The sequence below is a fragment of the Colletotrichum costaricense genome (assembly GCF_030867565.1).
Source record: "Colletotrichum costaricense strain IMI 309622 chromosome Unknown Scaffold_5.1, whole genome shotgun sequence".
In the NCBI taxonomy this organism is placed as follows: Eukaryota; Fungi; Ascomycota; class Sordariomycetes; order Glomerellales; family Glomerellaceae; genus Colletotrichum; species Colletotrichum costaricense.
This window is the reverse complement of record NW_026848234.1, coordinates 1737784-1757292: the sequence shown is the minus strand read 5'-3', so window position 1 is coordinate 1757292 and position 19509 is coordinate 1737784. Positions and strand designations below refer to the sequence as shown.

Sequence of the window (19509 nt, the reverse complement as noted above, 5' to 3'; positions counted from 1 at the left end):
TAGAAACGGACAGAAACAATGTACAGTGCAAGAAGAAGAAGAAAAGACACAAAAACCCAAAGAAGAATGATGCTCCAATCCATGAACCCTTTTCACCCAAAATCGTCCAAACAATCTTTGCGTTTCCGTTTGCTCCGGCCAGAACCCAGCACAGCTGTCTGCCAAGAGGCAATCGATCTCATCTGTATCATGTGCAGAACGAACCCTTTTTTGCCATTCCCATTTTTTTTTGTTGATCTTTTTCTCAGTGTCATCTTTTTTTGTTGGTTTGACTTGATATCCCATGATGTCGTTTTGAGAGTGAAAGGAAATCAGAGAAGAGGAAGGAATGTGTGCCAGGGTTAATCATACTCGACAAGCGGCTAGCGTTCCTGCCAGGCTTCATCTTTCTGTTCAACCGCCACAGCTATTCTCTTCCTCGTCTTCTTCTTCTCACTCAAACTTACCACCACCCGCGTTCTGTTTACCAGAAGCCAAAGGCGTGGCCGTGGCGGCGGGGGTGGTAGACGGCGTCGCGCTTGCCCTCCTCGGCGCGCTTGGCGGCAGCCGGGGTGGACGTGGGCACGACCGAGACGGTCTGGGTCAGGACGGAGGTGACGGGAGCGGTGGGGCACGCGCTGACGGTGACGGTGACGGGCGCGGCTGAAGGGCAGCTTCCGCCGCTCTCGCCGCCGACGCTGCCTCCGTTGCCGCCGCTTCCACCGTTACCGCTGCCGCCGTTGTTGCTTCCGCCGTTGCCGCCGCTGCCTCCGTTGCCACCGGTGTTACCGCCCGCACCGGCGCTGGGGAGAGCCGAGGCGATGGTGGTGCCGGAGGCGGAGCTCTGGGCTGCGTCGCTGATTGTGACGACGCCGGTGAGGGAGCCGACTGTGACTGTGACGACGCGGGGAGGGGCGGGGGCGGAGGTTGGGGCGGGAGGCTGGGCGGTCACGTAGACTGTTGTCACGCGGGGCGGGGTGGTGCCCTCGGCGGGGATGGTGGATGTCAGGGCGGAGGTGACGACCTCAGTCTGGGCCGGGGGTGAGCCGGAGCCCGAGGGGCCTGCGGTGGGCTGGATTGTGACTGTGACAAGGGAGATGACGGGGGAGCCGGAGGGAGGGGCGAGGGTCATTGTAATGACGGAGGTCTTGGGCTCGTTGGGGCGGGGGGGCTCAGCTGGGCGGGAGATGGATGCGGAAGCGGAGGCCGAGGCCGCGGGGACGGTGGCGGTCACGTAGACTGTGCTGATGATGGCGGAGCCGCCGGCGCTCTGGGGAGGGAGAGTGGTTTCGACGGCCGAGGTGACGACTTCGCCGCCCTGCTCTGAGGCCGCGCCGCCTTCGTTGCCGTTGCCGTTGCCGCCAGTAGGCTGAGGGGGTTGAGCGGTGACGTAGATGGTTGAGACGATGGGCTGGCCTCCCTCGGACTGGGCGGGCAGAGTGGTCACGACGGCGGAGGAGCTGGCGACTGCATCAACGGAGCTGACGGCCGTACTGGAGGCGACGGGGACACCTCCAGACACGGTGGCGGTCACGTAGACGGTGCTGACGATGGCGGAGCCGCCGGCGCTCTGGGGAGGAAGGGTGGTCTCAATGGCAGAAGTGACGACCTCGCCGCCCTGTCCGGAGGCACCGGGCTCGTTGGAGGGAGCGGGAGGCTGGGCAGTGACGTAAATCGTCGAGACGATGGGCTGACCTCCCTCGGACTGGGCGGGGAGAGTGGTGATGACAGCTGAGGAAGCAACGGCATCGACGGAGCTGACTGCGGTACCGGAAGCAGCAGGGACATCGCCACCGCCGGTTCTAGTGATGTAGATGGTCGAGACGATGGGTGCGCCGCCCTCGGACTTGGGAGGGAGGGTCGACACGACGGCAGAGGTCTGGACGGAGCCGCTGGCAATCGCGTCGACGGAGCTGACAGCCGTGCCGGAAGCAACAGGAACACCGGCAGTCTTGGTGATGTAGATGGTGGAAATGACAGGGGCGCCGCCCTCGGACTGGGGAGGAAGGGTGGAAACGACTGCGGAGGTCTCGACGGAGCCGGCTTGCTCGGAGGCACCGCCGGTGACGGAGGGCTCAGAACCGGGCTGGCGGGTGATGGTGATCACGGAGACGATGGGGGAGCCGGAGGGCGAGTCGGGGTTGGCCGGGAGAGTGGTGGTCAAGACCTGGGTCTCAGGGGCAGCGGGCGTCTGGGAAGGGGGAGCAGCAGGAGTAGCGGGGACGGTGACGAAGCTGACGCCTCCGGATCCGATGGTGGCGCCAGAGTCAGGGGGCAGAGTGGTGGTGGCAATGACGGAGCCGCCGTTCTCGAGCGTGGCAGAGGGCAGGCTGCTTCCTCCAGAGACTGGGCCGCTCGGAAGGATGACGGTCTGGGTGACAGTCACGGGCACGGAGACGGTGACGGTGGCGGTCTTTGCGGCGTTCTGGCAGTTGACAAGCTGGGTCTGGCACTGGGAGATGGCAAAGTTCTGTCCGGCGATACTCTGGCACTGGGTGAACTGCATACCACAGGCGGCGCTGCAGGCGGACTGGAACTGGCCAAACTGCTGGCCGCCGACGACGAAGCCGCCCTGCTCACCCTGCTGAACGGCGGGAGGGGCGCCACCGAGGGCGGAGATGAACTGGAAGAAGGTGACCTGGGAGATGATGATGATCTGGGGCTGCTGGATGACGGCGGGGGCGGAAGCGGTAACGGTGCGCTCGGTGGTGATGACCTCGGTGACGGTGGCATTGTTCTCGAGGGTAGAGGTGACGGTTGCTACCTCGGTGAGGGTCGTGACCTGAGGGGTGGCGACGGGGATCGAGGTGTTGAGGAAGATGCCCGTCGGACCACCCGTACCGGGGGCGGCGCCGGCAGCGCCAGTTCCCGTCGAGGGAGGGGGCGGGATGCTGATGCTCGACAAGATCGGGGAGGGTGCGACCTGGCGCTTGGGGTGCTGGTGATGGCGCGCGAGACCGAGCTCAGCCAGGAGGCAGACGAGGGCGGCTGACTTGAGCAACATGTTGTCTGCTGAAAAGATCGTGAAGCTAGCGGATTGCTAAAGTGTTTGCAAGTTGGATGGAGTTCGTGTTTGGTTTCGTTTGGATCGTTGGTGATGAAGGAATGGACTGAAGCAAGGCCCTTCAAGGGAGCTGGGCGACTAGCACCGAGAAGAGAATGACAGGATGCTGCTGGAAAAGAAGGAAGCGAAAAGAAAGAAACTGGCAAATGAATCACCAAAGAATGCAGAGCGATGAGGCTGGAGAGAAACAAGAATTCCGTTCCAGAGACGGGAAACGAGGCCTTCTTTAAACGTTCTTTCTTGCCTCTTGCCTCCCGCCTTCGACCTTCCAAAAGACCATGTTAGTCCAGATGGATGCTTGCTCCTCCTTCCCGGGGACCAGGGTTGCTCTCGAGCTGCGAAAGATCGGGTTATCCAGTCCGGATACCTCACCTCACCTACGCCTCCTGAACCAGACTGGAGCTAGCCTGGCGGTAGTACGGCTTCGCCATCGCTTTGGGTTAGACATCGTGAGACGTTCGGTCGAAGAGCGGGTTGTCTGCGGGGCTAGGGTAGGGGGATGAGCTTAACCGTCGTCTGGTGTTTACGATTCCAAGAGAGGGGCAGGCCCGCGGGGTGGAGGGGAGTGGAGGACGGCTCTTGGCCGGGGGGTGCGAATGGAGTATTTGCCCGCGGAGTATTTACCCTGTGGAGGATCACCACCATGCTTGGACAGCCTGGGAGGAGTATCTTGTAGGTGGACGGGGCTGGGCGGCGGTGGACGTTTGCTAAGAAGCGATGTGAAAGGCCGTGATGCCATACCGGGATGACGGGGGATAGCGAGTGGGATAGCCGGGGGTTAGGCGTCGACGTCTGTGGGCTCTGGACGGAGGTGATGTGCATAATAGGATGATTCGGCCGAAGGTTACAGCCTATATCACACCTTAACACTATTAAGGCGTGCGCGTCTTCTGTGCAGAAGCGTTGGTGAAAGAGCGGAGCTCAATAACTAAGTTTATGGGAACATGAGAAGATGAGGAGATGTTATTCAAGAATGCAACGGTATGTGTAGATCCAAATCTTCGTCACTTGATGATGTCGTACCGTTCTTGATGATGTGCGTAACGTCCAGGAGCAAGAACGATCTCCCGTTAGTTCTCTCGCGATCTACAAGTGCCCGTTTATGTCCTGCCGTCTCTCGTTTTTCTCCGAGCCGTGTCTGTTCGGCCCACTCAAAACGACAACATTTCGAATTTCTAAACATCCAAACAAGGAAGGAAACCCCAGCGTTGAGTGATGGAAACAGTGGGCAGAGCAAAGGAGATGGGAAGTCGGGTTCAGGGAGTGGTTCCAGAGCGCAAAAACTTCTTCTCGCTCAGGGGTGTTATCCGTAAGGGGGATGGGGAGGAGGAATAGAAGCAGGCAATATCGAATTCTGCTCGCCGTCCGATGTTCTGATCCAATAGCATCAAGCTTGAAAAGAAGAATCGCTCGCTTGATCGGTCCAGGGAACCAGCTTGGTGAAAGGAGATGTTGGATGGAGGCTCAGGGGCAAGTTGGTGGAGGAAGTTGAGGTTCACTTTGAGTGCCCAGAAGAAGGGGGACGTTGGATGGAATGGAGTTGGAAGCGGCGCTAGGAAGGGCCGGGGGTAGAATCGGGGCAATCGGGAGGAACGGGGGTCGGGGGAGGAAGGGATGGCAGCGATAGCGCATGATTTTCGCGGGGGGTCGAGGATCAATCGGACCTGGCCGCCGTGCTCATCGGAGAATTACAGCCAATCGGGAGGGGAATTGGTACAGTTCTGCTTATATAATGTTGCGGCTGCGTCCCACTTGGCCGTTTGAAGATGCCAGCGCCTTTCTCCAGTGGCACCCACGCCAACTTCATCCCAAACACAGTGAAGGCCCCTGACCTGGTTGTTCCTGTTTCAGCTGATTTTCCAAAGGGGAAAGACTCAGCCTCGTCCCAACTCCCCTTTCTCTATGTCCTAAGGTACTGCAGTACGGAGTATGTCCAACGGGTACCTGATTTTGATCCGTAGAACGTGGCTTCTCATGTTGTCCCTGACCAGATGTTCCCAGTGATTCCAATTCCAGGGCTTCTGGACTCTGCGGATTCTCCACCCTCCCAATCAACTTTCATAGTGTTTCCACCCTCCATCAACTTCACCCCTACCATACCTGCAGGCTTCACCCCTCGCACACTTAGTACCAGACGACTATTGATCCTCATTGTTTTCACGAAAAAGACCCCAGATCACGTGCAGCTGGTCCCTCCTGATTGTTTGACCGCACGCCTCTTTCCCTTCCTCTTCCCTCATGAACGACACCCACTCACACCCGATTCTTCCATCTGATGTCATGTCGTCCAACGCCCCGGACCTGGCACCCCTGCTCTGGTTTCACGAAGGCTAATTACAGGAGGCTTCTTTCGTGCAGACTTGGGACGACTGTGGATCACTCTCTTCCTCTCGACTTACAGCCTTCCATCTCCCCCTTCTCGACCCATCGCCTGTCAAACTTGGCCCGATGACATAACGACAACCACAGAACGGGGAGCGTTGGGAACTTCCCTCGCATGTGCCGACAGATGAATAGCAGAGCAGAGTCGCATCTATTATAGCTCTCAGACCCATCCTCCCCCCGGCCAGTCAACTCACGACAGCCTTCGGAGATTCTTCACTGCAACCTTTAATGCATCACCACTACCGTGGTTCGTCCGCCCGCCGGCCCTCGCTCACTCGCATATTTTGTGCTGATCACCATGGTCCGCTCGTCGATCCCGCGCACACGTCAAACCATGAATAAGGCCTGGCTTGTGCGACCCATGCGGGAGATCACTGGCTGGTCCCCCTCCTCCTCCTCCGCCGCCGCATCCTTCTCTCGGTCTCGGTGGTCTTTCCCCTCCATCTGGTCCCCTGGCTACCCTTACAACACTCTTGATTGTTTAAAATTGCAGAGGGGCCACACACGTCTTTGGATGAGACCGTTCTTGTAGCATCATCCCAGATTGAGCAACCAGTTCACTCTGCGGTATAGACTCGTCTCGGCCTCCGCGATATTTCGACTACGAATCTGACTTCTTGGCCTCTGTCTCTAGCAGTCTAGCTCGGCGGATCGATGATGAATCGCCGTGTTCGCTCTAATGCAACTCTGACGGTGAACGGCTACCCTTGGCGAGCGGGCCATTGTGGATGTTCACTCTCTTTTTCTTGGCTAGTCAAGGTCTTCGCGAACAGGGTTTTCGTCTGTCAGGCTGTCACTAGAGTCATTGAATCTACTAGATGCCCCGAGGACATCCCGCCAGACCTGATCAAAACGGATCCTGCCTCGCAGGGCGCGCAGCGGGAACGCCACTAGATCGAGCATCATCAAGGGAAGAGGCTGTCACTTGTGCTCAGGATGAACCCACGGCGAGCCCTCTGACAAGCTATGCTTCATCCAGGCCTGGTAGTCCCAGCGAGAGACAGCAAGAGATCCAGGATGCGAGAGACACTAGCTCAGCCATCATGAGGATGGAAACGCCGCCTCCAGAATGTCTTCGGTCGCCAGCTCGCTCCGGAGCGGCGGAGGCGGGTGGTAACGCCCTAACCCGATCCCCCCATCCTGCAACCGCCACCGTCAGATATAGCAACACAAGAATGCGTCTAGACCATGAAACCGACCTTCTGGTCAGGGCCATCAGCCCTGTCTACGCCACCGCACCCTGAATCAGGGATGCTGCCTCCCGTTCGCAGATCATCTGCGAGACTAAGGAGCCTGAGCCTGCCGTCAAAAGTCCGGCATGAATGTGAGAGCCGGGGTGGTGCTGCTGCGCCCTCTGATGATCGAGTCTGGAACCTCCGCACCTGTTTTCTTGGTGAGGTGTTTTTTCTTTTGGAAGAAGCACAGCCAACCGGCATTGCATCATCGATCTTGGGTTGTTAGCACACCCCCTCGAGACATTTGATGTGCCGTCTTGAGGCTTAGATCGTGGCTCTGTTAGTGTTGAGCATTTCGTCAAGATTCTGAGCAGGTTCGACTGGACTTGGCAATAGCATGTTATGGGAAATACTGAAACCTGGTGAATGCTCAAAGTACAGTAGCCGGCCGAACTAGCCGCTGACTACTACAGATAGACTCGCTGTCAACAGGTCTACTGCTGAAGCCTGCTGTCAAAGAGGACCTCTCACCAAACAGCTGTGCTCACTAACCAATGGACTGCCGGGTGTGGTGATGGATCTAACAACACATGGATCAAAGGTGAGAAGATGTTAAGTCTCGAAATGTCCCAGTTTAGAAACTTCGATGACACTTGTTAAGATGTCAACCCAAACTTGGTTACAAAGTAGGAATTGGGGTTATCAGTTGAACCAACATTTGAATCTGCCTTGTACATCTTGGAGCAATATCCATGCACTCCAAGCACTTGCAGTATCTCAAGTGACTGTACTACACACTGACCAATATAAACCCTCACGTAGTTTTCAATGAAGGTCCAAAACAAGTAAGAATGAGACAATGGGGACTTTCAAGTAGCAGCATAAGGATTGGACCACAGGGCCAAAAGTTTGAATACACCGCGAACGTATTACCAGCCAAACTCACCAAAACCCAGCACAGACGTGTTATCATCATCGACCTGATGAATGATTCCGAAAACAAGGATAAAGGCCGAGTTTGTCGTTTGATATTCAAGATGCCAACCCCCGACGTGAACATATTCTACAGCTTGAACGCTCAGTAATTGGCCGCGGTGCTTGTAGTATCTGACCTGTGAGATGGTGCAGCCAGATTATCTGCGCCATCTCTAACACTTGTAGAATACTTGGGAGGAGTGAGAAAAGCACTGCTCAGAGGATTTTCGGCGCGTGTAAAGCTGCCAGGCGGTCGCGATCGGAGTCGTCTTCCGTGTCGGTTCTCTATGAATTGCGGTCGCGAGTGGAGACATATCACCGGCCCGGTGCATGCGCTCGGGCCGGAGCTCCGCGAAAGCTCGGAGCCAGAACCGGGCCGGGTAATTGTGGTAAAAGGAGTCGAAATAAAGTTAACCCCAGAAAGAGGACACAGTTGACAGGACGGAAACTTCATTGAGATTAATGACTACCTTAGCCCATCTCACAAACTGGTCCTCTCGGAATATCGGGAATATTAGCTAAAAGAATTTGAAGGGGTGACCATCGCCGAAGACGGGCTCGGTAGTCGAGCGCTCGGTGTGGGGTATCGGCTTCCGGGTTTCGGGGGATGCCCCGCCGCCAAGTGGGTGGGCAGCACGCAACCTACGCGTTAGACGTTTCCAAATGGCACAGTATGCGCTTCGACCAGTGCTGAAGCTTCCTTGTGATCAGAGCCACAGCGCGCTCGAGCTAATGCGACCGTCGACGGCGTCATGGATAGTGCGAACTGTGAAGTCCGCATGTGCTTCGTTCCAGCTCGGGCGACACTTGTACATTCAGCTGTGAATTTTACGGCGATGGTAGTCAATCGATGGTTTGCGGCTTTCATTTCGAGCATAAGTTTTGTGAATCTAAATAGGCTTGGTGCCGTAGTCGTCGTTGTGCGCTTTGGTGACGAAAGTGGAAGCGTGGCTCAGGTGTCCTTCCATCCGAGGTCCTGTGCCTTACTGTGCTGATCTCATCTGGCCCAGACCTTCCCAGCTGGGCCAATGTCTGTGACCCTCCCAATCCCCATCCCCATCCTCAACCCCCCACCCCTGGCAGTGTCCAACATCATCCTTCCATCACCTGCCGTTTCGGTGCCATCTCTTTGACATCGTCAACTTGCGATGGAACCGAGAACCGACGTTCTTATTGTTTAGTTTTCATTCCATTCACTAATCTTGATCTGTTCCTGCTTGCTTGCACCGTCTTCTCCATTTTGTATCCACAAGATCTACCAAGATCTACCTTGCGTCATCCATCCTCTGGCCCCCCCGGTCAGGAACGAAGCCAAAGCTGCGGCATCGGGGGATTCTCCAACCCCACCCCGCCCATCCATCACCACAGCTCAGCTCGGCTCGGGTCTCAGGAACCGAGTCAAGATCGGCGGCGACGCAAGCTTGAGCTTTTTGCTTGACTGTCGAATTCAATCATATAGGTCCCTTGCCCGCTTGCGCGACGGCCCTGCCCACCATGGTCGTCTTTGTTGATCTAGACGACGAGGATATGGAGCCCCTTCACGTTCTCGAGGCACGCCGCTTGGCAACTGCCGCCGCTGTCGCGACTGATGCATTGGATTCAAGCAGTCGCGAGCTCGAGCACATGCTTGAGAAGCCGGCGATTGCCCCGGCCCCGTTGGTGACACCAGCTCCCGTAGCAGAGCCAACGCCGACATTTCAGAGTGCTGCTACTGAGGCTTTTGGCTGCTATCCGTAAGCTCCGTTTACTCTCCCCCCGTATCACGCGCATGTGGCAGGTGAAACATCATGACTGACACCGCATCCTCCTTTCCCGCAGCATCGTCATGTCAATAGCTGAACACATCGATCTCAACACCCTCGACAGTCTCGCCCGCACCTCGCGCCAGGTCCGCCAGGGTCTGCTGCAATACCGCTCCATTCTCCTCTCTTCGACGCTGCACTGCTCCAACGAGGCCGTCCCCGTTGACCCAGAGTCCACGTTCCGCTTTCGTGCGAGGGCCGGCAACTGGTATTACATGGAAGATGGCCGGAACTACAACGGCAAGAGCGGCAGCTGTGCCCGAGACCTGGTGACGGAGTGTCGAAGGTGCAAGACCGTCGTGTGCAGGGTATGCCGTCCTATGCCTTGCCATATGCTCTTGGCCCCATCTCACCAAGGAGCGATTCCTTTACAGACGTGAAAGGATGGGAAGGGGTACCGAGAGCATATGAGGCAATGGCCCGGGGAGGATAGAGAGCTTGCCAAGTAAAGTTGATTGCTGACGCTTGTAAACAGAACTGCGCTATCAAGCCGCCAGCCTCCAACGCTCTCCGCGAGCGTCATCGTAGGTTGTGCCAGTGTTGTACCAAGGCCCCCATCGCAACTTTCGTCAATCACGCGCTAGAGCCAGAAATACCTCTGCTCGATGATGCCGTGAGACGAGAGATTTGCCGATGCGACGTCGACGGCGTCTGGCTGTGTCAGCCCTGTGGGCGGAGCATGCGCGGGGCCGATCACGACTACCAGCGGTATGAGACCCCTTCCTTTCTAACTATGCTGAAGGTTTACAAGACCTGTTCTTGCTAACGTTCACTTTCTGCTACAGTATCTGGAAATGGCGGGCTCATTATGGAGAAGTCCTCGGCGGCCTGGGAACGGGCATCGGCGAGGGCGACCGCGGCGTCATCTGCGGCCGCGAGACCGCTTGCGCCGGCGCCAAGGAACGCGAAAATGAGACCGACTGTGATGCCGAGGACGCGGCCGTCACCGGCGCGAACCTGTGGACGGCCACAGACCAGGTACACCTCGATACTGTGCGATATGAGCGCACGCCGAGTCCCCAGCTCGGCCCCGGGTACGAGAGGCACGAGATTGAGGGGATCGGAGGCGTGGTGAAAACCAAACTAGTCCGCATGGTGAGAGTCGGTGCGTGTGTGCCCGAGTGGGACGACGAGAAGAGCCATCACAACATCCTCGGAAGAGAGGTGAAGGGCATCAGGCGGAGTTGGTGTGGCTGGTGCTACAGAGTCATCCCCGGTGAGGCTGATTTGAACAAGGCGGGCGTTACGATGCGTCAGCTTTGAGGGCTGGCCTTTGTTTTCGGGATATTTGCTTTATAATGATTTGATGACACACTCTTAATTCGTGGTAAGGTAGTTAGGGGTCACCATCGGGGAATCTGCCTCGACGCAGGAATGGATTTGATCTTGTACTGAAGACGGCAAGCTGGCCCAAGGCGAGCAAAGAATGGCTGCCGGGTTAAAGATGGATAGAAAAAGTCTGATAGTGCCAATTACCGTCACATTCCACCTGAATATACAAGAAACACCTACACAGGAAACCCCATCAAGGTTCAGTCGAGTCCATTCCTGTCACCAGCAACAGCAGGCGCCCCTCTAGGTCGGGGGCTCAGGACAAGCTGGCTGGGTGGTGGAGTGGTTTACGGTCAACAATCAATTCATACGCCTACCAGCCTTACTCGACGACAGGCTGAGTGAGCACCCAAGTTCGAATCTTAGCATGCGCACCAGGAGATGTAGCCATACCGGTGGTGAACTCTTTTTTTAGGTCTCACGTCAACTGGAGTCTGTGTGTGGTTTATTGTGAGCCAAAGTGCAACAACCAGCCAGGTGAGAGAGAGAAAGAGATGAGCCATACAAAGTTTAAAGACGTCTAGCATCCAGTGATTCATGCCGTGTGATAGCGAAAGTTGGTAGAAGAATTATACACGAGTTTCTATGGCCCCTTATCTTTTACTCTCTCTTTCATTGTACAGATTGGATGGGAGTTTTTTTCGGTCTCCGCGTATCGTGACCCGCCTCTATCCTACATTTCTCCCAGCCGATTTTGTGACACTCCCCTAATATTTTTGATGGTACAGAGAATAAATGTGCCATACGTCTCGCCCCTCCTTGGGCCGCCTTCCCCCCTTTTCATCCCTTGGTGATACAGAGAACCCCGGCTTTCCCACGCAGAGACTTCGGAACAGCAGGTCTTCCCCCCAATGCTTCTCGTCTCATCGCCAGAAGTACAATAACAGACTCAAGCGTCCCAAGTTGCCAAGTAGTCCAGTCTTGCTCCTTTTCCGAGCAGGCTTTCTTTTTTTCTTTTTCCGGTTTCGCGTCCGTCTTCTTTACAGCTCACCCCGGAAGAGCATCTCCTTTCTGCGCGAGCGGTCCTCGCGGGCCTTTGTGCGGATACCACCCCAGCGACTCTTGACGGCCTCGAGCTTCTGCGCGAGCTTCTGCGTGTGCTCCCGCGGGGCGGGCGTGCAGATGGTGATGAAGGTCTCGGAGCAGTCGAACTTGCGCGCGAGGGCCGAGACGGACCAGAAGTCCGGGTCTTGGGCGCGGAGCTTGCGGATCTCGGCGACGTCGTCCTTGGAGAGGTGGTAGCGCGGGTTGGCGCCGCGGGAGGGGACGTTGAGGGCCGGGGGGAGGGGTGTTGTTGATTTTGCGGAGGAGGAAGATTGTGATGGGGAGGCGGAGGCGAAGAGGGCGGAGAGGTTTGCGCGGCGGCGGGGGTCGGAGGCCGGGAGGAACTTGAAGGGGGTATGGTAGACGGAGGGGGCGGCGGAGGGCGGGTTGTAGATGATTGTGTCGCCGGCGGCTGGGGTCGAGGGGAGGAAGTCGGGGTGGGGAGGGATGTTGAGGGCGCGCTTTGTGCGGGAGAAGGTCTTGTGGCCTCTTCGGGGGACGGTGATGGTGGTGGTTGCTTGTTGGCGGAGGAGAGATGCCAGCGTGGCGGCTGGTCTTGTCAATGTCCTGGCCTCCATTGTCGGTCGTAGGTTGTGATGATGAAGCTTGGGAAGAGATCCGTGTTTCGCAGTCGTGGTCTCTCTCGTTCACTTTTTTTTTCGACGTCGGTTAGGAGCTTGAAATGGCCAATTGAATGGTTTCCTTGAGAGAGTGTGTGACAGCACGGCCAGCGTCGCTTCGGCGTGAGTCTCGGACGGGTCGACTGCGGCGCTGGGGAGGAAGGCTTTGATGAGTTGGTCGCGTGCTACGGGGAAGCTCTTTCGCGATGCTGTATGGGACACCCTGAGGCGATGATCTGAAGTTTTTCGAACAGCCGATTGGAAATTTGGCTTAGGTAATGTAGCATGTGGAGCGAGCTGTCCCAAAAGGGATGCTGAATTGATTAGGTAAGGAAACCGCTGTTGCCTTGCGTTCCCCAATCACGCCTCAGGCATTCAGTTCAAGTTGGCACCCGTTCTTATCGATAGAATCACATGACATACTTTATCACGCGCGAGACATTCAACGGAGAATGGAAAGTTGGGGACACCAAGGAAAACGGGCTGGTCCGAGAAAGCGGAACTGATTGGAACAAGGTTTACTTGGCTTTCTCTTGCCAGCGCAGCGTCGCCGGTGACGTCTGCGAAGCTTCCGGGGGGCGCCCCTTTACCTTCCGCGTTACCTCCCCCGATCCTCGCTATCGGTTGCTCCAGTGAAAGGCGAAAGAGAGAGAAGGAAGGTTAAACGCAAACAAAACAAGAATGACAACTTTGTGGTTTCGGGGAAAGCATCTCGCAACCGCGGCGCGGCAACGGTGTTGCTCCCGTCGGCTTTTACCATAGTTTCCTTGTGCCCTTGAGAGCATCTGATGCGCCAAGGGAGTTGGTTACGTGGAGTAGTGTTTTTCCCAAGAAATACCAAGAGAAAGAAGGCATCATTACAATGCGTTATTTTCCGCAATAGCACGTGTAGACATGTTTCCCATCAGAAGCTGTTGGAAAGATTCTACTGTCATTCTACGCATTGGTGTTGTTTATGCAGAATTGTCAGTGACGTGCTTTCCATGGGGCCTGGTTTTTCCAGGGACCAAGTGTAAAGCGAGGCGGGAAGCCCGATTTACGCAGGGATTCGTGCCTTGCCGGCGCAAGAGGGTCTACAGAGTATACAGAGTATAGGCAGTACAGAAGGCAAAGAGGGGTCCTTGTTGCTGAGTAGTGAGCGGTAAGTGAGAATGAGGCGGCAGAAGAGGAGTCCTTCCACGGGGCGGTTTTTCTTATTGTTGTCTTTTGGCATCCTCTCTACTTTTATCACGACCGCTCTTTGGAAGATCTTTTTCTTTCTGAGGGAATATGCCGCGGGCGCCTACGGCTGACCCAGTGATGGGATCGGTGACGGGGCACCCTGCGAGCTTAATGCTTCTGTCTAAACCCCTCAGATGTGATGGAGATCACTGATGCAGAGTCCGTGGGGGAAAAAACATGTCAAAGAAGAAAGAAGGCCGGGACCGAGGCTGACGAGGTGGGAGGGTGGAGAGAGTGTTGGATGGGGGATCAGTCTGAAGCCAAAAACAGGGAACGAGAAGAACTTTTTCAATGTTGGCAGAAGCCAGAACCAAGAACGCCAGAACCTAGGTGTCTTCTGACTCCTCTCTGTTGCATGCTTCCCGAGTCCCGACTTTTTCGTCTGAACAGGGAAGAGGGGCGATCCTCGTCGTTTCTTCGGCCATGTTCCACCAGCTATCAAACAAACCCTCTTCAAGGATGTAGAGTGGTCAGCGTTTTCGGATACAAGAGCAAAGAGCCAGAGACACAAGAGAGAGCCGGAGACAAGGGTGCTAGGGGTTCGGTGGTCGGTGACTAGCTTTACTTCAGACGGGGGGAATCTCCGAGAGGTTCATGGGCTGTGACGCTGGGAACACTTAAGAGAAATACGCGAGTCAACTGACTATGCTATAACAAACTCAGGGATGGAGCTACTATTCCGCAGTCACCGACTTGTCGTACACGATAATGCGGACTGGGGATTGACTGATGATGGGGATCATAACTGGGGTTCAACTCAGTGAACAACGCCCCGAGAGAAACCGAGACCAAAAAAAGTTGTCGTTGAGGGGTCTAAGACATCAAATCTCTGGCCACTACTGCGTGCTGCAGTGTGAAAAGAGAAGGGGTCCAGGGTCGAGACTAGGCTGAGCTGTCCCTACGGTTACCGAAAGTTGACTAAAGGGAGAAGGGAAGACTTGGCGATGCGTCCGAATCGGGTAACTTGGAAGACGACAAGAAAGTCAACGGGTCGCATTCGACATTTCAGCCCATTTAGGTCAGGAGGGCACAAGGAAATGAGCTCCTGAAAGGCGCGTGTGAGATTAATGGTGATATCCAGTTAGAATTTGGAAGAGCAAAAGAAAAGAAAGCTACGAGAACTTTAGTCGGGCGTCCCAAACAGATTACATATTGGATACGGACGGACGAAACACACGGACAGTCAGCCGATGTAATCCCAATTGGAACTCGAGACACGCCAGAGGAACGCCGGGCGACCGCTCACGGTCGACGGTCGTCTTCGTTTCCCCGCGTATCCATTCATGGCTATCGACGCTTGTGCGACTGACCGAGTATATGTAAAATGCGATTTTACGGCTGCCGATCGGTTCGCACTCGCACAGTTCGCCGATGAAGGGGGAAAGGACGTTCAACGATTCTCTCCAAGGCCAACGGGGATGTGTCCGGACAGAGTTTCGACAAGTCCAGCATTATAAACCATACAAAATGTATGCCTAGTCATTCCCCCTGACGCCGGTTGAGGGGCCATCGGAGGCTGCGGAAGTCAACGGGGGGACTAGCGGAGGATTTCTTTTCTTAACCTGGGCCTAAACCAAGAAAGCTTAGGGGGACACTTTGGAGAAGACGTGACGCGGTGCCTGAGCTACACTACTGCCGGTGACAAAGATGAGAGGCGAGACGAGATCGCGTCCGGTTCGCCTTTGGAGATATCGGGCTCTCTGCTAAGGCTTTTCTCCTGGGTGTCTTTGGGCTGTGATGGTTTGTCATAGTCATTCTGGATAAGCGGCACGGGAGTAACAGAGTGAGGTAAGGCACAATGCAAATACATAGTGAGGCTCGCAGTACCTCGCCTTACAAGATATAGTGGGTAGATACTTGGGAGAATACTTGGGTAGAAACCTGTGCAATCCAAGGTACTTGCTGCGAGGTATACCAAGGCAGTAGGCAGTGATGAGTGGTGACGGAAGGGAGAAGGAAAGGGGCTAGACATGTCACCCGCAGCAACTTCCTTCGGCGCGGCATCACGTCAATGCAAAAACTCTAAACAACGTTGGGAGCTCCGGGGCTGGCGACGGGCGACGTAGACGTCGGGTACGTCGCGACGTGGGAACGTGACGGGGACACCCCTTTTTTTTTCATAAGCTGCTGAGGTATTCGTACCTAGGGACGCAGTTCTAAGTGGGCGTTGTTGACGGGTGACTGACGGGTGACCGTTCCCCTTTGATCGTTTGGTGGGAACGTTTTAGTTTCTCTTAGCTGACGGAGCAGTGTTGGGCAGGAAACAATCAGGAACCTGCGTGAGAGCGAGGAAAGGAAAGGGAAACCAAAGTATCCCGTAACTTATTCATACTTACCTTCCTTACCTTACCTTAGGTACTCCGTAGAGTGTAGTGCATGTAAATGGACCGAAAAAACATGATCCGCTGACTGCCGAGAAGCGACGCGAAAGCTGCTCCTGACAGGCGATAATAACTGCCCCTTCCATTCCCCATCCTCCTCTTCTCTTTCGCTCCTAGATTGCCATTTCCTGACGCTTCATGCCCGAATAAATCTGTATACCCGTACCTTATTGTTGCATATGCTGCATCCGGCACTCTTGATACCACTTCACCAGACAGACGTCCACCGCCTTGCCCGCATCTACTGTATCAGCACCGCACCCGCAATCCGCCTCACCGGAGACCAGAAAAGCAATCCATCTTATCCACCAAATAACGGGACCAACCCGCCTACCTCATCCAACCGAACTCGTCTCTTACGGAGCATCTCCAGGTCTCCAACAACCACAAGCAAGGCACAGCAGACCAGGCCTAGGCCTCTCTTACAGATCAGCACCACAAGGCTCCTGCAGCAGGGGTCAAATCACCAGGAAACCGCCAATCCGCTTGCTCATCCTCTGGACCTGTTGCGTCACACGCTCCCGCCTTTCTCTCTCCCCCAGCTTCCTAAATCCTCGCTCGTCAATCAGGGATCGCTTCTCGAGGCCGTCTTTATCGAGCGCCAATTTTCGAACGAGACTACTGGCTGCATTTCGTGGTCTGCGTGCCTGCGGCAGAGAAGCGATTCGGTCACCCCTCTTCCTACTTGTCTCTTCGTCGCCTTCCACCAAGAGACACAAACAAAAAGTGACACAGCAAGCGGCAGACGATCTTAAAAGGGACCAAGACCAAGACCCAGACGGGCTACGTAGACAGACACCTGACTACCGTCTCGTCCAACAACGCCATCAATCCAAAAAAAACCAACGCCGTTCCGTGTAAATCATCCCATTTCTCCATCGCTCACGAGTCTCAACGGCTAGTCCGCTTCCATTCCCCAAGTTCTGCACGCAGGGGAACTGCGCACATTCTCGGTTCTTCCCCCTTGGTGTTGCGCTGCTCTATTATTGAACCGTTCTGGTATGTACATCTCGATACTATTATCCCACCCTTCGGATATCCCATGTCCACCACCCCCAAACCCATACCCAACCCCGTCCATGTACCCTCTGTACCGTTCAGGTAAAAAAAAAAAGAACATCTTGGTTGTCTTGGCTGGGGGTGTCTCCGGCGGCGGCGCTGTTACCTGCTGCGGACGGCGTGCGCATGTATTGCTTGCTTGCTGCTGCCGATGCGCTGCTCTTTTTTTTCTGCCTCGCCGACTGGACGCTCCTGTGACAATCAATCACCGCACTCGCACACTTGCACCCCCTTCCACTTTCCCCTTCCCTTGCAGTGACCCAAAAAAGGCGAATCGCGGGAATATACGTCAGGGTCACAGGGTCACCGAAAGCCAATCTATTTGTCCCCCCACCACCTGTTTTCCCAGACTTCATTTATCCACGTCCCTTCCCCCCTCTCTTTCTTCTGGGCCTACATAACATCACGTCAACCTCAGGGTCCCTGCTTGTTGAAGAGAGACATTCCATTAACTCTTGGTCCCTTTTCCCACAGAAACCACCCTATAGCATTGTGTCAGCAAATCCATCTGCATCCCACCTCTTAAACACCAAAACCACCAACACCACCGACTCGAACAACCCTGCATCAAGATGAGCCTAGTTGAGGCAAACCCCAACAACATCGCCGAGACGATCGTACAGCACCCCGCCGTCGTCGCTCACAATATGGCCGGCACCACAAGCGGTGATGCGACACCCCGCGCCTCGAGCCACAATGAGCCTCAATCGGACAACACGAAGAAGGACGTGAAGAACAAGGTACGCGGATTGTTCGGACTCGGCAAAAAGAAGGAAGAGTCAAATGTCTCCAACAAGTCTTCATCGTCTGCCAAACCTGCAACAACCGTCACCAGCAACCCCTCCTTGACACGGGATACGTCTAGAGCTTCAGCTCGGTCTACGACATCGCCTTACGTGCACCCTTCATCGCCAAGCCGTGGAATGTCTACGTCCCCGCGAGTGCCATCCCCGGCGGGCTCCCAGATCTTCGAGCGAGATGTCGACAACATGTCAATTAAGCCTCAATCGCCCGCCATTCCGTCGCATATTCAGACCGAGAACCATATCCCTCCCGTTTTGGACGCATCATCCGAAGCCATCACAAACGACCATCTTGATCCGGATAGCGTCGAGATTGTCACCCACTCTCAGCATCAACCAGCTGCAGCAGCTGTCACCGGCGCCAACGGAAACGGTACACCTCACCCTCCCGATTCCATGGCTGCATCATGGACCGATGAGCTCCGTGCATTTGCGGATCGCGAAGACGCTTCCAACTACAATGCGCTCGATAATGCCGACGTGCGCAGGCTGAGCTTCATCTCTTTTGCCGACGTCGTGCAAGCCGAGCAGGGCGGCCACGGCGGCGCAGCAGGTTCTCGTGATTCCATCCATGTCGCTGGGCTGACGTCCCTCTCGTCCATCAACGCCCGCTCGCCCTCACCCATCCGATCACCCGTCTCTTCTCAGGGGCCGGGCACCTCGCCGCCAACAAGCAATCCCGCGTCCGTGAAGGGACTGGAAATGTCCCCCGGACGCAAATCTCTTGGCAGCCCCATTTCGTCCCATCACAACCTCAACATGAGCAGCGAGCTCAATATTGAGACTATGTCACAAGCGCTCAGGCGCACGGGAAGTACGGATCTCAGCGGGGTCCGCAGCTTGCCCACGAGCCCGATTGAGGGGCCATCACGTTAAAGAGAGGACAATGACGGGACGTTTGATGAAAATTGAAGCGAAAACAAAACAAATTTACGTTACGGAGTCGGAGGCAAACCGGAGAAACCATTGATACCAAAGTGGACGTTCTATGACTTTTCTTGTCGTTTTTTCTTCTATTCAAATGCTGCAAATTAGGCCAGCACTCGTTGATGGAGGCTAGCTCATCGAATTAGAGAGGGAGGAAACGTGTTTTTCTTCTCTTCACATGCGTTTTTCTTCTACCTTGATAGGGTTCGATTTTGGAGTTGGGCAAAGCAAGATAAATATTGATATCATTTGCTTATCTCAATCTGATGAGCGCTATACGTGTGGCATGTGCGTGATTGGTAGCTTCCTTTTGAATTTGGGAACATCTTCCGTCCCCATCGGCCTACTCCCACGCCCAGCGATTTATGGCTTTCTGTTGCAGCTGCATCATTTTCTTCTGCTTCATAAGGACGTACGCAGAATTTCAGACAGCGAGAATGTAGGCTGATGTGAGACGACTTTGTAAAGACGCAATTTGCAAGGGGAGTGGCCCAACACATGTCAGTGGTGTACGTTGAGTGTGAGGACCCTGAGTCGGTTTGGTATCCTGATAGCGTACTAAACCGTCCGGATGAACAAGTTAGCGCCACCGGCCAAGGTAGTCCACGTGTCGCCGAAGGAAATTTTCCCAGATACTTCTACGGATACCTGAGTTCTGGCATCATGAGGCGTAGCTCAGCCGTGGGTCGGGCTATCATGAGGGTGGGAATCACATACTACACAGTCCGTCTTTCTCGTCTTC

The 19509-nt window shown here is 55.3% G+C and overlaps 7 protein-coding genes across 7 annotated transcripts; 3 read left to right on the top strand and 4 right to left on the bottom strand.

The window, feature by feature from the left end:
* Positions 1-92: 92 nt before the first annotated feature.
* Positions 93-191, bottom strand: CCOS01_05717 (uncharacterized protein; the record flags this gene model as incomplete). The annotated part of the gene is made up of 1 exon (XM_060453894.1): positions 93-191. The coding sequence occupies one exon, from the start codon at positions 189-191 to the stop codon at positions 93-95; it is 99 nt and encodes a 32-aa protein (XP_060315666.1).
* Positions 192-463: 272 nt separating this feature from the next.
* CCOS01_05716 (uncharacterized protein) lies at positions 464-2983 on the bottom strand (the record flags this gene model as incomplete). Its single annotated transcript, XM_060453893.1, has 1 exon — positions 464-2983. One exon carries the CDS (start codon positions 2981-2983, stop codon positions 464-466), a length of 2520 nt encoding a protein of 839 aa, XP_060315665.1.
* Positions 2984-7681: 4698 nt separating this feature from the next.
* Positions 7682-8032, bottom strand: CCOS01_05715 (uncharacterized protein; the record flags this gene model as incomplete). Its single annotated transcript, XM_060453892.1, has 1 exon — positions 7682-8032. One exon carries the CDS (start codon positions 8030-8032, stop codon positions 7682-7684), a length of 351 nt encoding a protein of 116 aa, XP_060315664.1.
* A 1040-nt stretch (positions 8033-9072) lies between these two features.
* On the top strand, positions 9073-10643 carry CCOS01_05714 (uncharacterized protein; the record flags this gene model as incomplete). Its single annotated transcript, XM_060453891.1, has 4 exons — positions 9073-9311; positions 9397-9688; positions 9856-10088; positions 10166-10643. 4 exons carry the CDS (start codon positions 9073-9075, stop codon positions 10641-10643), a joined length of 1242 nt encoding a protein of 413 aa, XP_060315663.1.
* Positions 10644-11692: 1049 nt separating this feature from the next.
* CCOS01_05713 (uncharacterized protein) lies at positions 11693-12334 on the bottom strand (the record flags this gene model as incomplete). Its single annotated transcript, XM_060453890.1, has 1 exon — positions 11693-12334. The coding sequence occupies one exon, from the start codon at positions 12332-12334 to the stop codon at positions 11693-11695; it is 642 nt and encodes a 213-aa protein (XP_060315662.1).
* A 3823-nt stretch (positions 12335-16157) lies between these two features.
* CCOS01_05712 (uncharacterized protein) lies at positions 16158-16733 on the top strand (the record flags this gene model as incomplete). Its single annotated transcript, XM_060453889.1, has 1 exon — positions 16158-16733. One exon carries the CDS (start codon positions 16158-16160, stop codon positions 16731-16733), a length of 576 nt encoding a protein of 191 aa, XP_060315661.1.
* An 876-nt stretch (positions 16734-17609) lies between these two features.
* Positions 17610-18716, top strand: CCOS01_05711 (uncharacterized protein; the record flags this gene model as incomplete). The annotated part of the gene is made up of 1 exon (XM_060453888.1): positions 17610-18716. One exon carries the CDS (start codon positions 17610-17612, stop codon positions 18714-18716), a length of 1107 nt encoding a protein of 368 aa, XP_060315660.1.
* Positions 18717-19509: the final 793 nt, after the last annotated feature.